The 17,507-nt window shown below is 47.2% G+C and overlaps 1 protein-coding gene and 1 long non-coding RNA gene across 3 annotated transcripts in view; one reads left to right on the forward strand and one right to left on the reverse strand.

Annotated features, from left to right (window-relative positions):
- LOC109284747 (uncharacterized) overlaps window positions 1-13,119 on the forward strand; it is a 96,691-nt gene extending 83,572 nt beyond the window's left edge. Inside the window, exon 6 of the long non-coding RNA XR_002092314.2 lies at window positions 13,017-13,119. This is a non-coding gene — a long non-coding RNA (uncharacterized LOC109284747). The remainder of the gene's footprint in view (window positions 1-13,016) is intronic.
- Window positions 1-15,475, reverse strand: part of LIN7A (lin-7 homolog A, crumbs cell polarity complex component) — a 63,792-nt gene extending 48,317 nt beyond the window's left edge. For both annotated transcript variants that reach the window (XR_002092312.2, XM_014595827.3), the window contains exon 1: window positions 14,969-15,475. Coding sequence is in view for 1 of the 2 variants with exons in the window: in XM_014595827.3 (XP_014451313.1) it covers window positions 14,969-15,011 (43 nt within the window). In the remaining variant the exon portion in view is untranslated. The remainder of the gene's footprint in view (window positions 1-14,968) is intronic.
- Between the last annotated feature and the right edge of the window lie 2,032 nt (window positions 15,476-17,507).

Here is a 17,507-nt window from a genome sequence, read left to right on the forward strand (position 1 = left end):
ACACCCTAATTTTGGAGGGTTAATTTGAGGAGGAAAGGTGAGTGTAGTGTGTGAGTAAATACTGTACAGTACTATGGAAGAGGAAGATAATTAAAGGGTTTCCCCCTTTTTGTAGGATCCGATGAAAGCAGACTATGGTACACATAGCCATTATTGCCCAAACAAACTTTCACTTTATTTCTTGTGAATCAAAAAATGTTCATCTTTACTAGGGAAGCTCCATGTCATAAAAGTCTATGGTAAACGATCAATGATGGTTTTTCAATGATGGCTTACAGCAGACTTTTATGACATGGAGCTTCCCTAGTAAAGAAGTACACTTTTGAGTCAAAAGAAATAAAAAATCAGCCGCAAGAGAAGGCTGAGCAATGATCTTGTGACCACCTACAAATTCATTACGGGAACGCAGCAAGGGATAGGAGATGCTCTGTTCACCAGGGCACCTCTTGGGGTAACAAGGAACAATGGTCGCAAACTGACAGAGAGCAGATTTAGGCTAGATATCAGGAAAAACTTCTTCATGGTAAGGGTGGCCAAAATTTAGAATGGGCTTCCAAGGGAGGTGGTGTTCTCCCCTACTTCGGGGGTCTTTAAGAGAAGGCTGGATAGGCATCTGGCTGGGGTCACCTGACCCCAGCACTCTTTCTGCCTAGGGAGGAGGTCAGACTTGATGATCTGTTGAGGTCCCTTCTGAGCCCTAGCATCAATGAATCTATGAAATAATTTGACAGTTTCTTTGGGCAATAATGGTTACATGTACTGTAGTCTCTTTTCATAGGATCCTAAGAAAGTAGGACTGTAAGGGACCTTACAAGGTCATCTAGTCCAGCCCCTGCTCAAGGCAGGCGACCCCAATTTGCTCTGGCTAGGTACAGACATTATACCTATTGCGTTTTAAGCGTGCAGAAAGTGCTTTAAAGCCATAACTAAACAAATGTTCATGGCTTTTAGAGCACTTAAAAAATAGCAGGTCATGCTCTAAATTAACCCTTGACAGATATGGTACTAAACTAACACACTCTCTGTTAGAGTGCTTTTTTAAATGCCTGTGCCACATCCATCATGAGTTAAGCTAGGTTGCATTCTGCAGCCGTCCCAGGCGGCGTAGCGCAGGCCTGAACTTTATCCTCAGGCAGAACTCATTTGCTCTGCCCATGTGCCAGGCTGGTCCTGTCCATGCAGCTGTTGCTGACCCGAGTCAGTGACAGCCTCTAATCCCAGCCCTGCCTCCTCTTTTTGGCCAGCTGTAAGCTGCAACCTGGCCGGGGGGAGGGGGGGGGGTCATCTGTCTCTCCACAGCCATCCCACCCCCACAGTGTACCACTGCCTGGCCAGGGGGCTGCTGGGAAACTAAGCCCAGACCCCTTTCCCCCACAACCCCCCTGGCTAGGCAGCCTCACCTGGCCAGCCTAGGGGGCTACAGGGGAAAGGGGCTGGGCTCTGTGTGCCTGCAGCAGGCCCAGCCCTGCAGCACACCACTGCCTGGCATGGGGTGCTCTAGGGAAAGGGGTCCAGTGTCTCACTCCCCCCACCCCACATGCTGCTGACAGTCACCAGCTGGTGGGGGACTGCTAAGGAGAAAGGCCACTCTGGCAGCTTCCTGGGAGGTGTGCAGAAGCACCCCCACAGTCAATAAGGGCAGGAACTGAGGCCCCACCTCCCCCCCCCAACAAATAGTGAACATCTCTTTGGCTCACTCACACTCTAACTTATAGCACTCCACGTAAAACACGATAGAGTGCTTTCACCAGGGCCTTTTTGAATGTCTGTATTTAGCCTGTGTGTGAAAAACATTCCCTCCCAAATGCTCAAAACCTAAACAAACAAACAAACAAAAACAACCAAAAAGCAAAAACAAAAAACAAGAAGAGAAAAATCCTAAACTCTATTTCTGATCATTGTACTCCATCACAATTAAATATTTCAGCTTAATATAGATATAGAGAGTCTAACAAAATTAACTCCTTATATTTGTGATAGGCTCCAAACAGAGCTACTGCATACCTAGCAGAACCATCCAGGAAAACTTGTTTCTGCTCCATGACTTACTGGCAGCCATGGAGCTCTGACCTGAACATTGGCTTTGTCTCCCTGGATTAAGAAAAAGCCACTGATTGGGTGGTCAACCATGACAGATTTACCAGCCCTGGTAAAATCTGTGGGCAAGGAAGGAGCCCCCCAGGGGGCACTTGCCTGCCTGTACACAAATGCCAGGAGCTTGGGGAATAAGCAGGAGGAGCTCATCCTCCTGCTCAGTGCAAACAATTACGATGTCATAGGGATCACGGAGACCTGGTGGGACTCCACCCATGACTGGACCACGGGGATAGATGGCTATACCCTGTACAGGAGGGATCGTGCAGAGAAAAGGGGCGGGGGTGTAGCTCTCTATGTTAAGGAAAGCTACACGTCCCTGCAAGCCGATATTGGCGACCAGGGTGGACGGCTGGAGACCCTCTGGGTTAAAATCCGTGGGGAACACGGCACAGGGGACACAATGGTGGGAGTCTATTACAGACCTCCCACCCAAAGTCCTGAGCTAGACCAGGAGTTTGCCCAGGAATTGGCTGAGGCAGCTTGCTCCAGGACCATGGTTGTCATGGGTGACTTCAATTACCCAGACATCTCGTGGGAGGATCGCTCAGCAAAATCTGAGCGGTCGCAGAGCTTCCTCTCATGCGTGGATGACCTCTACCTGACTCAAGAAGTCTATGGGCCAACAAGAGGCAAAGCGCTGCTCGACCTGGTGCTGGCTACTGGGGAGGACCTAGTCGGCGACCTAGTGATCGATGGGAAGCTGGGTGACAGCGACCACGAGCTGATCACCTTCACCATCCGCCGAAAAGCTGGCAAGTCAGTCAGCAACACGCAAGTCCTTGACTTCAGGAAAGCCGACTTTGACAAGCTCAGGAGGCTTGTCAGTGAGGCCCTAAGGGACTGTGACCACACGGAGAGGGGAGTTCAAGAAGAGTGGTTGCTCCTCAAGGGAGCGATCCTCAATGCACAAACTAAGTCTATTCCATCTCGGAGGAAAGGCAGCAAGAGGGGACAGCAGCCCCCCTGGCTCTCCAGGGACCTAGCAGACCTCCTGAGGCTAAAAAGAAAGGCCTACAAAGGATGGAGGATGGGAGTCACCTCCAAGGAGGATTATTCTGCACTGGTCCGGTCCTGTAGGGAGCAGACCAGGAAAGCCAAGGCTGCAACTGAACTCCAGCTAGCTTTGAGCATCAAGGACAATAAAAAGTCCTTTTTCAGATATGTGGGGAGCCGGAGGAAAAGCAGGGGCAACGTTGGACCCCTGCTGAACCAGATGGGGCAACTGACAACTGACGCCCAGGAAAAAGCCAACCTATTAAATAGGTACTTTGCGTCGGTCTTTCATCAGCCCCATGGGATGCCCGTGCCCGCTACAGGGCCGGGAAGTCTGGGTGAGGGTGATTCCCTGCCCTCCATTAATGCTGACTTTGTGAAGGAACATCTTGAGAAGCTGGATACCTTCAAGTCAGCCGGCCCTGACAATCTTCACCCCAGGGTACTCAAGGAGCTGGCGAGCATCATAGCCCAGCCTCTAGCGCAGATCTTTGAAAACTCTTGGCGCTCTGGTGTAGTGCCCGAAGACTGGAAGAAGGCCAACGTGGTGCCTATCTTCAAGAAAGGGCGGAAAGTGGATCCGGCTAACTATAGGCCCATCAGCCTGACTTCTATCCCGGGGAAGACCTTAGAAAAGTTTATTAAAGAGGCCATCCTTAATGGACTGGCCAACGCCAACATCTTAAGGGATAGCCAGCACGGGTTTGTTGTGGGTAGGTCTTGCTTGACCAATCTCATTTCCTTCTACGACCAGGTGACCTATCACCTGGACAAGGGAGAGGAGATTGATGTCATATATCTTGACTTCAAAAAAGCCTTCGATCTGGTGTCCCATGATCGTCTCTTGGAGAAACTGGCCAATTGTCGCCTTGGGTCCCCCATGATCCACTGGCTGGAAAATTGGCTCTGGGGTCGGACCCAGAGGGTAGTAATTGATGGAAGTCACACATCGTGGTGTCCTGTGACCAGTGGGGTCCCCCAGGGCTCTGTCCTTGGACCCATACTGTTCAACATCTTCATTAATGTGGACACTGGAGTCAGAAGCGGACTGGCCAAGTTCGCCGATGACACCAAACTTTGGGGCAAAGCATCCACACCAGAAGACAGGCGGATGATCCAGGCTGACCTGGACAGGCTCAGCAAGTGGGCGGATGAGAATCTGATGGTGTTCAACGCCGATAAATGCAAGGTTCTCCACCTTGGGAAAAAAAACCCGCAGCATCCTTATAGGCTCGGCAGTCCTATGTTGGTTAGCACTATGGAAGAAAGAGACTTGGGGGTCATCATTGACCACAAGATGAACATGAGCCTGCAATGCGATGCTGCGGCTAGTGAAGCGACCAAAACGCTGGCTTGCATCCATAGATGCTTCTCAAGCAAATCCCGGGACGTCATTCTCCCCCTGTACTCGGCCTTAGTGAGGCCGCAGCTGGAGTACTGCGTCCAGTTTTGGGCTCCACAATTCAAAAAGGATGTGGAGAAGCTTGAGAGAGTCCAGAGAAGAGCCACGCGCATGATCAGAGGTCAGGGAAGCAGACCCTACGATGACAGGCTGAGAGCCCTGGGGCTCTTTAGCCTGGAAAAGCGCAGGCTCAGGGGTGATCTGATGGCCACCTACAAGTTTATCAGGGGTGACCACCAGTATCTAGGGGAACGTTTGTTCACCAGAGCGCCCCAAGGGATGACGAGGACGAATGGTCACAAACTACTACAAGATCGTTTCAGGCTGGACATAAGGAAGAATTTCTTTACTGTCCGAGCCCCCAAGGTCTGGAACAGCCTGCCACCGGAGGTTGTTCAAGCGCCTTCATTGAACACCTTCAAGATGAAACTGGATGCTTATCTTGCTGGGATCCTATGACCCCAGCTGACGTCCTGCCCTTTGGGCGGGGGGCTGGACTCGATGATCTTCCGAGGTCCCTTCCAGCCCTAATGTCTATGAAATCTATGACTTCTTATTTCAGAAACTCAAACCTTTGGTTTTGGACCCATCTTCATCTCGGCCATCCAGCCCCTGTACTACGACATCTCTAGCCGCCCGAAAGTGAATGGAGAGAGCTGTGCCCCATTCCCTGCATGGAGAGGCATGTGTCAGGGCTGCCTTCTTTCTGGAATGCTCTATGCCCTAACCATTAAGCAACAGCTCCATTCACTGGAGCAGTGCTTGACAGGTCTGGTTGCAGCCCCAGTTGCCGGCCCCTTGTTAAGTTGACAGTGTGTACTGTTGATGGACCGTTTTGTGAGAAGTATGGGTGGCATCCAGTCCCTGAGTGTCAGTGGACCTATAACCATGTCTCCTCAACCCATATTACCTGGGCCAAAAGTGACATGTTTTTCCCCGGGCACCTGGGCCAACGCTTAGCTCCTAGACTTATTTGGAGGCCTGTCCTGGTGCCACAATCACTTCAAAGCCCCAGGCATTTTTTAAGGCCTACTATCCTATCTAGCCAAAAATAGGGAAGGCCTTGGTGAGGAAGCTATGGCACAACTACAGCAGTGGTGCTGGCACCTGCCCAGCCTTCCTACTGCAGACGGGTCCTGATCATCAACAACCTGGCAGATGTTACTCTGTGGCACAGGCTTGCCATCCTGGACCCATCAGTGACCATGATCAAAAGGTTTTAAAAGCGCTTTGTGGATTTCTTCTAGAACAGGCACCACTGGGTCCAGCAGCTGCCCTGTAGCTGCCACCAGTGAGGGAGGACAAGGCCTAATTGAGCTGATGAGCCAGATGGCCATGTCCCATCTGCAAGCCCTTTGGTGCCTACTCATGCTGAGGAATGCCTCCCCTGGCAATGGCTAGCCTCTCCTTTCCTGCATCTAGTGTAGGACGTCAACCTTGATCAAGAACATTTCCTTTCGGATTTTGATCATCTCAGCTAGGACACCCTGCCGCCTTACCTAGACCTGGCAAGCCTGCCTCTGACTGAGGCCCCAGGGCAGGCTCCTGCAATTTTCAAAGATCCTGCAAGAGTCCCTGGTCTATAACTTGACCTTGCAGCAGCAGGCACCAAGCCGAGCCTCTGGAAGCCTCATTGCTTCCTTGGTTTGGTTGTATACCATCAAGCTGACCCACCTATTCGACTCAACTCAGTCCACCTGGTACTTGGCCAAAGCCTTGGCTGACCAACTGGGCCACTTTGCTTCACACGTCTTGTTTGAAGTGAAAGCTACCCTCCTTGCAGATGGACTTGCTGTCTGAGAAGACCACCTGTGCACACAAGCTCACTCCAATGGCAGCTTGCTCGACAGACCCCCTCTATCTCTTCCTGTTTCTTTGGCTGTGGACATCAATGAGAGTGGTGGACCCAGCACTCTGTTGTGCCTCCCTATGCCCAGTGAGAACAGTGGTTGCATCTGCTTTGAAGTCCTGTCTGGGAAGGCAATGTACAGGTGGACAGTCAAACTGCATCATGCCCATGTCCTTGCTGCCCACCCTGACATGACATTGAGGCTGCACATAATGGCAGAAACACCAGAGCAAGCCTGCCTAGCTTGGCACACCCTGTACAAACTACCCGTCACTAAGAGAACTGGTGACCTGCAGTGGAGGCTACTATACGGGGTCCCTGGCCACAGGCACTTTTGTGCAGCATTTAAATCCAGAGGTGTCAGTGGCCCGCCTTTCTGCAAGGAGGAGATGAAGGAGACTTTTCTACACTTTCCTGAATTCTCCCTGGCTGCAATTGCTCTTTGTTGTCCCCAGCACCCTCTTTAGAATGTTGAACTTAGACTTCTCAGAGACTGTATACATCTTCTCTATCCCCTCCGAAACAGCTAAGGGGAAAATGATCTGCCTGGCCAATTTTCTGCTGGGCCAAGCCAAGATGGCAACTCTGAAAAGCCAAAGAAACCAGTTCCAATGATGCCCTCCAACTCCTCTGCTTTCTGTTCCAGTCATGTATCACATTTGAATTTGACACTTGGCATTGCAACACAACATGGCTCAGTTTGTGTTGTGCTGAGGTGGAAGATGGACAGCTGGTCTTATATATGTAACCCTATGAGGGGCATGGGAGAGGGGGTTTCAGTCCCTGGTGACATGGTGTTTTTGTTGCTAACAAGCATTTTGTGCTTGGCCCCTGGAAGGGCCACATACCCTTTCACTTTCACCATTTGTTTTTAATATTTCCGAAGTTTAAAAAAAGTCTCTCTTTCCCACCACCTCCCTCCCACGCAATATATAAATAGTATCTCTTATGTTTCCTAAGCATCAACACACTGATCCTGCAATTTTTCATGTGACTGACCCCTGCACCTGCTCAGAGTCTCATCAAGGGCTTTACCCAACTCATCAAGTTTCAGAACATAGTCCTATATGAAGAATGAGAAATAGCATATGTAGGGTTAAGTTCAGTTAAGAAAGTTGAGCTGTTTATTTTTTTTCCAAAATAAATTCAAATAAGCTAAAATTAGACCAGGCTATTATATTTATTGATTTTGTACCAATATTGTGCTAGATCAATGGATTTTAAACTTCTTGAAGACATGGAACCCTTTCATATTACTATTTCTGCCATGGAACTCCTATCCTATCCCATGAGCTGATGCAGAACCAGGTGACTCAGCCAGGCAATGGTGGCCTCCCAACCCGCTCTGCCATTACTGCCAATCTCTTTTCAAAACTGCCTCTCAGGGTTCTGCAGAACGCAGTTTGAAAACCATAGCAGCTAGATAATTGACAGACCTGGAATAATACCAGCTCCTTGCAGTTGCAAGTGTTTCCTGTGTCTTGGCAATAGCATATCTTACACATTTAACAAAAATTACCTTAATATGAACAAGGCAACTAAAAAACTGCATTCTTGTATTTAAAAAACATATGTGACTGGGAATTGAAGATATCCCTTTGCAATTGACAAATGTGACCTAATGTTAAAAACTGCACGATTTTCCAGGAGAATTGTCCATGTATTTAGTTTTAAATATACACATATTTATGGAAAAACTACATTTAAAGCTAAAATGCAACAGGACATACTCTGGTGCAAGAAGACACAATGAACTTCCACTTGTTTTTGCTTCCTGTGCAATGCCCTGACAAAATTACAATCCATGCATTATCAGGCACTTCTCCTTCCTGTTGGCCTCAGGACAGAAGCCATTGCTGTGTGGGCAGGAAATGGTGAGAGGAGACAATGAAACTCATGGATTTTAGATGGGAACATACAGGCCCACCCAAAATTCCCCTAGGCCCCTGATCTCTGTACCATCATGCCTGCAATTCAAGCTTGTGCCTATCAGGCACACTTGAGTCCCTCATGTAAATTATTTTTAAAACACTAATATTTTCGTATATTTATAGAAAAAATATAAATTATCATATTAAAATTAAACTGGTATCTCCCATTGTAAATAAGGCAGCTAGAAGATTCCAGGTAAGACTACTGAAGTATATGTATAAATAGCAAAATTTGGTATCCATGCTGCCTGAACACTTCAGTTGCATTGGTCTTCAGAAAACAGTTATTTATATTCCATAAAGTCATTAAATCAAGCAGCTTGCCCTAAACCCATCTCTTCATAAAAACACCCATTTAAAAAAAAATCACTGTTAACACACTGACACAAAATAAATGTTTCAGCCTGTGATTACACTTCTATTTCTGTTCTGTTCTTGTAGAATATGACACTTATTTTTTACTTGCTATTTCATTATATAATAATTTTGCATTCCCACCTGAAAGTATTTCATTGCACTAAGACATTAAGGTGAAGGGTGCTATAAAAACCCTAAGGCAGATTTTGTAGGTATTTTGCAAAATTTATAGCTTTGCAGAAGAGCAGCATGACTGCTTAACCCTATTTTGAAGGGCTTAAATGGAATGTAAGTGATGTTTGGATTGAAGCTGGACATCTGTACAGAGGTAAGTTCCACATTTTGTGAACTAAGATTTTGTGTTACAAAAGTATCGTGTACATTTATTTCACAACACCTAAAACACATTTTGTTAATGGATTTACACTCCAGAATAACTGAATATTGTCATTTCAATGTAAATTATATTAAATACACACTTATCAAACACAGCACGGAAAAAAAATCACACTTAGATAGACTTGGAAAACAGATGAATGAAAAGGGAAACAATATAAAGAAGGGTCTACAAAGATGTAAAAATAAATAGAAATGAACCTTTGTAGTCACCCTTTAGTATAATATCACCATTTACAGAACATTTTTCTAGCATTGTATATTAGAGACTGTAATGCAAATTCCAGCTCTGTCCTCAGTTGTATTTCTCTCTTCTCAATACAGTGATATATAGGAGAGTTTTCAACATGTTTCGGAATATTCATTCCATTAGGAAGTTATTTGTTCAGATTCATAGAGAACACATAGAGGTTAGTTATGCATTATAGTTTAGCAGTGAGAGGTCTTTCCAGCTCCCTAGGATAGATTTGAGAGCAAGAGAGATTATGTTGTCAATATGTTTGGGTTATTTTAAGGTTACGCTCACATGTATTAATGCCTGAATGATCTTAAATTAAATCCATCTCAAATTGTTCCCCATTCCCTCCTGCAGAGCTAGCAGTTATGACCTTGTGGTGAAACTTCATAAACACTGTGATATCAGTTTTTTATGTGCAACACATTCAGGAGCTTTTCCTTCAGTCTTCAAATACCCTAAGTAAGCATGACCTTCAAGGATATCAATATTAACTACATATGAATAGGAAAGCCATCAGGATGCTAGGGTGCATGAATGCAGAGTGGATCCCTCATGCCAAAAATATATTTTCCATGACAACCTTGCTCCTAATGTTAGGACATTTTGAAAACAATCTAATTATCTAGTCACTTGAAAAACAAGATGAACTCTAGAAAAGTGCTTTTCTGTAACTTACTGTTTTTGAGTCCTGTAAAAGGACACTATAAAGAGGAACAGGGAACATGTCTGAGTAAATGGCAGCCTGTGTTCCACATAACTTCATCTTTGGACTGAAGCATACAAATAACATTTCAAAGAACTTACAGCCCTTTTTAAACCATTCTGTACAATGTTGAGTCAAATATAAAAGTTCAGACAGTGAAAGGTTAAAACCCTACATCTATTATTCACAGACAGAAAGCTGTCTGCTCTGGAAAGCAGAAGCCCAATGACCATGCATGAGTTTGGGGCCAAGAGAAGCATGGGAACTGAAGTAACAGGGAACAGAACTGCCCTCACAATAAAGTTCTTAGTGCATGTGTGCATACTTAATAAAATAATCACACACATACAAATTTAACTTAGATTTAGTATTGCTTATCTGCATTTTCTATCAATGCAACAGTAAACATTACAGTCCAGATCAACAACCTTTCATATGTCTAATATCCTAACAGGTCATTCTGCCATAACTTACTTTCAGTTCTTCAACCCTACAACAAACACATTTTAATTTCCAGTTTAAAGCTGCTTACAGTGCATGTCTTCAGTTTACAAGAATACATGAGAAGTGCTGAAGTGATGGCATAAAGTTGGGAAGAGAAGTGGCCTTGGGAAGCAGGTAGACAGTAAAATGGGGAAATGTTGAAGATTGCTGGGGACTGTGTTGAATGAAAAGGTTTTGTTTCTAGTTGCAGAGCAGGGAGAAGGAGGAGGGAAAGGAAAGAGGGAGCAATATGAGTTAGGTAAGATGGCAAGAGACATGTGGAGGCAGATAGAGGACTAGACTGGAGAGATGTGGTTGTTGGAAGGTGGAAATAAAAGGGACAGCAGAAAGTCAAGAGGCAGTAGTGGGAACAGAAGGAGCAGAACAGCTAGTATGCAAGGAACATGAAAGGTATTTGGGCAGCACGATATAGTGTCTCTATAGGTTATAGGCACCTTTAGGCAACAGAAAAGGAATCAAAGGTTATTGAGCCCAGGGAAGGTATTTAAGGTAATGTCTGTGAACTGCAAGAAGATAGGCAGGTAGTCAAAGTCTTCAAGAGGCATGCAGATCAAGTTAATGAACCAGGAGGATAGGAGAGCACTAGTTGACATGGAAAGAAAAGGTTATTGGTCAGACTGAAATGGAAGAGGCAGACGGGCAAAGGAGCTGGTCAGGAATTCTAACACCATATATTTTAGCAGAAAATGCTAATGCATTAACACCAGAACTGTTTGCAAGAAAAAGTCTGTCTTTTTGAATTGCTGTTTTAAAAAATTGGGAAAGAAATTTTGAGATTATCAAAATGTTCTATTTCTGTATATTTTAAAACAAAACTCTCCATTTTATGATCTGAAGTGTCATTTAGCGGCATAATTAAAGCTAATTGCAGCTAATTTAGCTAAAGAAAAAGGTTGAGCTCAAAATGAAATGTTCTGATTGACCCGGACCAAATTTTTTTTGGATTGCTGGCTTATGAAAATTTGAGATTTCAACTTTTTGTACTGACTTGGGACAGAAAATGTTTTCAAAATCACAGTATCTTCCCAGGGTGCAAAGAGCAATGCAAGACAAGTAGGATGGTACTACTGGCACTGAGTGGGAGATCTGAGATTTCTGCAGTGGGGCACAGGAGGTATTGGACTATATATTTCTGCATGGCATAAACTTAGACGGTTGATGGAAAGGGTCTGATGGATTGGGATGACAATAGTGAATGGCTAGGTTTGAGAAATCTTGTCCCACAGTCAACAGCACATTCCTATGATGGAAAAATCCTTGCTTATGTTCAGTGGCAGAAGGGTAGCAGCCATCATTCATCCCTTTCAATATTTTGAGGATTATCCATTGGTTTGTGGAAGGTGGAAGTCCCTTTTCATGTCCTTCAAACAAAGAAGATGTGGGCTATCCACCTTTCAGACCCAATATATAACCAGAGGAAAGACGATGATGCCCTGAAGTTTCTACAGCTATGAGGAGTATTATTGAAGGGTATTATTTGGAGGGGTAACTTGCCACAGAGAGCCACGTAAGAGAAGTTACAGATTGCACAGGTGTTGGGGACAAGTCACACGGGTCTCTTGTAACAACTAACAGAAGGAGGGTTTTTCTGGTAGAGGGGGATTCTGGTAGAGGCATAAGGAGAGAGCTGTGGGTGAAGCTGATCTGGATGGGATAGCTGGCAGTGGAGGAAAAGGAATGTAGGGAACCAGATCTCTGGTGGGATCCTGATTCCTGGACCCAGAAGCCCTGGGCTTGATTACGACAGGAAGGCATGTAAAGGTTGGGGTGTTGCTAGAACAAAGTACCAGGTCAAATGATAGGATATCAGGGAGTAAGATTACAGTTCAGTTCCACCTCTCAGAAGCATATTTCAATACAAAAGCCTTAAAGGGTTTGGTTTTTTTTAATCTCTTTCATCATGGCTGTCGTCAAGCCTTGGTGCTACTATGTTCTCGGTGTTTCTCAGCCTCCAGCATTATCTTTGCCTAAATTCATGTCACCTCCCAGACCTCTTAAAACAACAGGACCACCCAACTCAACCTCTCCTATCAGTAATTCTATTGCTAGACCTTTCCCAGAAGCTGCGTGGTCTCACATTACTAGCCCAGGGTACTTGCTGCCTAACTCTTCTCAGCAGCACAGCCATATGCAGAGTTCAAGTTAAAGCTCAAGCCTGTGAGAGATTAAAGTGTAGCGATTAAAATTTCCATTATTTTGGAAATTCATTCTACATATGAAAGAGTCCTACAGGACATACACAATCAAGCAGGTAGAGAAATGCATGCTGACAAGAATTATGGAAATTAATGCCTATACTTTGGACTAAAGACATTTTCCAGAATTTAGCTGGCTTCCAATCTATCACACACAAAATGCCCATCATTTTTAAATGCCAATTTATTTTAACTTGTGTAGTCCAAATTCCATTGATGTGGGTTTAAATAAAACCATTCTAAAATAAATGACTCTGTATACACTGGACTATATTTTTACAGTATGTACTATGCTGGTATGGGCAGGTTTGTAGGACTCTAATTGGGTTTTTACCCTCTGTATCCATACAGGGCTATTTCATCATTCAGGTCTGGTCCAAAGCAAGCAGAAGGCAGAAGAATTTCCTCAACAGTGGCAAATATCTCTCATGGAATTCACTTTACTCTTCTTGGTGCACTGGTCTCTCTGTGGGACAATGCAGAATAGACATGGTACTGGGCACAGCAGACTACCGCTGCATCTGGACCATATCAGGTTTCTACAAGGTACAGTAAAGGGGAAACCAGCTCCTTCTGTATTAATAAAAGCATAGGAGAAGCCTCTCTCCTCTGGTTTTACAAATTATGCTGCCCCAAAGCTTCCCTTCCATGGCCAGTGAGGAAAGCACTGAAGTGAAAGCATCTGGAAGCAGCTGGCATAGCCCTGGGGTCCATTAGCCTTCTTGCCAACAAGAGTAGCAGCCAGAAGCCTAACTATGGTGTGGAAACTAGGACAGCTGCCCCAGGCACCAACTAGATACACATGGTGGAGGGCAGGAAAAAATAACAAGCAGGCTGCAGCTGCACAACCATATTGGCGGTATGGTGGCAACCAGGAGTCACCTCTGTGTGGCAGCTGGCCCAGGCACCCAGCTGCATTATTATGCCTCTGGCAGTAGCTGCCTCTGACAGAGGGCTAAAATGTGTCTCGTTGCAGAAAGGCCTTCTTTGGGGTACACACTTTCTTTAGACAGATGTCTTCTCCATATCTGCATTTTCTTCTCCTTTCTGAATTCCAGCACTAGGTGATGATGCAGTTCTCTACCACATTAACACCCAGTCCTGTTACAAGTCATTCACATTTGCAATTTGCTTCTGCTATTCCGATCTGTCACGGAGGGACCTTTCGGCCTCACCTTGCACCTCCACAAAGAGACAGGCAAGGGCCCATCTCATCTAAATTATTATTAATTTGCATTCTGTGTATCGGGGATTGTTTCAAAAATAGTTTTAATAATGAAAAGTAACGGGTCATAATACTGAAATACTAATACCTTTCTTTGAAAAGCCATGTTTTCTAATGGATTGCCATCTGTTCAGCTCTTTGCCAGAAAATAGATTTGTCCTGCTTACTGTATTGGGGTGAAAGTGCAGATTACGCAGAGGATTTCTGAGTGCCTTAGAAAAACCGAGTATTCTTAACTTCCTGTATGCCAGTATTTTATTGCAGTCGTACTAACTTTCTTCCCCCCTTTTTGCCTCAGTATTTTATTAAAATCTCGCCTCATCCCATCGTGGGCACAACAGTGTCATTTTGGCACCATCCCGGCTGCTCCGGTCTCAAGCAGGTTGTAGTCAAGTTAGTGGCATCCTCTACTTTCAGATCTCCACCTGACTTGACCAGGAGCCGTTTTTCCCCCCGTTGAGGCGGAAGGCAGGGAGCTCTCCGCCCGGTCGGTGTCTACAATCCGTCTTTATCCTCTAGAAAGAGCATTTCCAAGACCCTAGCGTTGACCTAAATCAGTCTGGCAGGAGGCTCCCACACCTAGGCTTGGAAGAGGGGGATTTGGGAGGAAAAATACCCCAAGGTTTCAAAACCCCCAGACTCCTCAGGCTCCTTTGGCCTCTTCAATTCCAGCCTCATCATCAGGCAGAAAAAAAAGCCAAGGCAACACGACAGCAAGTCCCCCCCCCAACCTCCTCCTGTAACCCACAGTAACCAAGCGATATTCTTGGGGTGCCGCAGCCGGGCTCAGCTCCTCGGAGCCCCGGGGTCGCAGGGGGAGGACGAGCTGCTGCTGTGCCCGTGGCAGGAGCCGTCCCCGCCGTCCGCAGCACCGGCTCCACCTGCCCTCGTAGCATCCCCGGCGCCTCTCCCGAGCCAGCGCCGGGCGTCTCTGCCGCTGTCGGGCAAAGTTTCCCCCCCTCCTCCTCCTCCTCCTCCTCCTCCTTCTCCTCCCCCATCCCCGCCACAGGCAGCACGGGCAGGTGCGCGCTGCCGCCGCCGGCGGGCGGGATGCGCCCCAGGGGTCGCAGGCGCTTACCTCGGTCCAGGCTGAGTGGCTGGACCGCTGTCAGTGTCGCCATGTCTGCCGGCGCCGAATGACGCTCCGCTCCGCTCCGCTCGGTGGCAGCCCCGGCGCGCGGCGAGCCGCGGGGGAGGAGCCCGGGCGCGGGGCGGGGCGGTGCAGGGGGCGGGGGCGGTGTACGGGTGGGGCCGCGCCGCGCTGGTGTCGCCGCCTCAAGCCCCGGAGCTGCCGGGCCCTCCGAGGAGCCCAGTCTCCCGCTCCTGCCGGAGCTGCGGCAATGGCGGGTGCGGGGTCGGACGAGGAGAGGAGGCGCCTGATGGGGCGCGGAGCCGCGGCTCGAGAGGTCCCTGCGGCCCCTCCCCGCCCCGCCGGGCTACAAGCTGTGGGGGGCGGCCGTGAAACTTCCCGGCTGCTTCATGGCTCACGGGAGGGGCCGAGGCACTACGAGACTCGGCAGCAGACCGCCCCCCCCAGCCGGGCCCTGCATCACCTCAGCCGCCGAGTCCCGCCCAGTGCCTGGAGCAGGGGGCAGGGGCGGGCTGCGAGCCGGGAGCAAAGCACCACAGGAGGCAAGGAGCAGAAAGCAGAGCAGCAGATCGGAGAGCACTGGCACTTGGGGGAGGGGGTCGTTTGTAGCTCACCTGTCCCAAAAGAGCGCTGCCCCCCCCCCCCCGCCCTTCAGATTGCCCTGCCTTTAGGCTGCACGAGGGTTTCCATTCCACCCCGGAGGGTTTTCAGGCAGGTATCTTTGTTTTTCAGTTTTTACCTTCTGGATTGACATTTGCCTAGGAAGGCAAGCTGGGACCCGTGGCAGCCTCGGGTGCCCTGAGGCTGTAGGGGCAAACCCGCAGGCTGTTCAAAACCCAGGGATTTCAAATAGGAATCCATAATGTCAAAAAACTTTCTGACCAGCTGTGGGCTCTCTGGTCACGTCCACACACAGGGGTGCACCCTTGCAGCCACATACATTTGTGCTGGAGAGCCATGCCTCAGCGCACATGCCTGAACATGCACTTGGGCGTGGGGCAAATTGTACCTCTTGAGGCAAACTGACCCTGCCCAGCTCCTCCAGGATCTGCAGCCAGGAGTAGTACTATAAAAAAGCATTTTAAAAAGCTGCGCTGGTGAACAACTAAGGCAGCGTGCTGGAGCAGCAGGGACATGCAGCAGCATAGAGACGCTCTGGCTGGGTGCTAGAGCATCTTGGAGGATCCAGCCTCTGGTTGGCTCTGGGCACGCTCCAGGAGCATGCCCTGTGCTGCTTTTTTCCAGGGTGTTTTCTTTTGATATCAGGATTAGAGTCCACACTGCATGTTTTCATTTGTGGCATGCCTCCTGCAGTGTCTCAAGCTGCTTTGAGACACCGCAACAGTCATGTGTTTGCCTGTCTGGATGCGGCCTCTTGAGTTCTTTGCAACAGAAAAATCACTCTTATTTTTCCATTAGTAAAAAAATGAGTGAAAGCTAAGAGCTGGCATTTTCCAACAGTTGCCTTGAGTCTAATGAAGCCTCCCTTGTGCCTAAAGAAGGATCATAGAAAATTAGGGTGGAAGGGCCCTCAGGAGGTCATCTAGTTCAGTGGTTCTCAACCTTTTTTGTACCAGGACACGTTTGTAAAGCTTGATGGCCAGTCTCGACCCAGTGCCCCTCACTCCTGACCCACTGCCCCCAGGCCCTAGCCCCCCAGTGTGTGGGGCAGAGGGTGGGTGTGTAGGGTAGGGGGAGTATGGGGGGTCCCAAGCAGCCCCTTGCAGGCTGGAACTGTGCCAGCCTGCAAGGGAGAAGCTGCATTTTTTCATGTTTTTCTCCTTAAAGGAGAATCCATTTTTAAAGTTTGTTGATCCATTTTTAAAGTTTGTTAACCAACCTTTCATATATTCTTGCAACTCATTTTTGGGTCACAACCCATGGGTTGAGAAACACAGATCTAGTTCAGCCCCTTGCCCAAAGCAGGACCAGTCCCAACTATATTACCCTACCTAAGGCTTTTTCTACCTCGGTCTTAAAAACTTCTAAGGATGGACATTCCACAACCTCTCTGAGTAGCCCATTCCAGTACTTTAAATAAAAAAATAAATTTCAGGGTTATAACAAAAAGTTCTGAGACTTGTTTTTGAACCATCTGTTATGTTTTGGAGGCTTCAGGTAGACACTTGACATTTAACAGAAAGAGATTCCCTAGGTTACATATGTGCCTTTGGGTGATCTGATGCACATTGTTTGGAATTTGTGAACATTGGGGGGAAATTATAGAGGGTGTATCTATGTAGTATTTTGTATATAGGTCTCTTAGTGGTTTGCTAACCGTTTATTGAGTCTCTGCATATGTAATTTAGGTAAGCTAAAGAGAGTCCAGCTCCCTTTCATTTGAGGAATAAAAGTGCATCCTCTTCCCGTACGATAAATAACATGGTAGGGAAGGTCTGCAGAGAATGAGGTAAGGATTGCTTCCTCATTGATTGCTTGCCTGTGCAATAACACTTTGCTGTTCTTTGGCTCATACTCAAGCTTAATGGAATTTCTTTTCCTATATTTTTTCATTCTCAAGTGCCCA

The sequence above is a fragment of the Alligator mississippiensis genome, chromosome 4, assembly GCF_030867095.1.
Source record: "Alligator mississippiensis isolate rAllMis1 chromosome 4, rAllMis1, whole genome shotgun sequence".
Lineage (NCBI taxonomy): Eukaryota > Metazoa > Chordata > Crocodylia > Alligatoridae > Alligator > Alligator mississippiensis.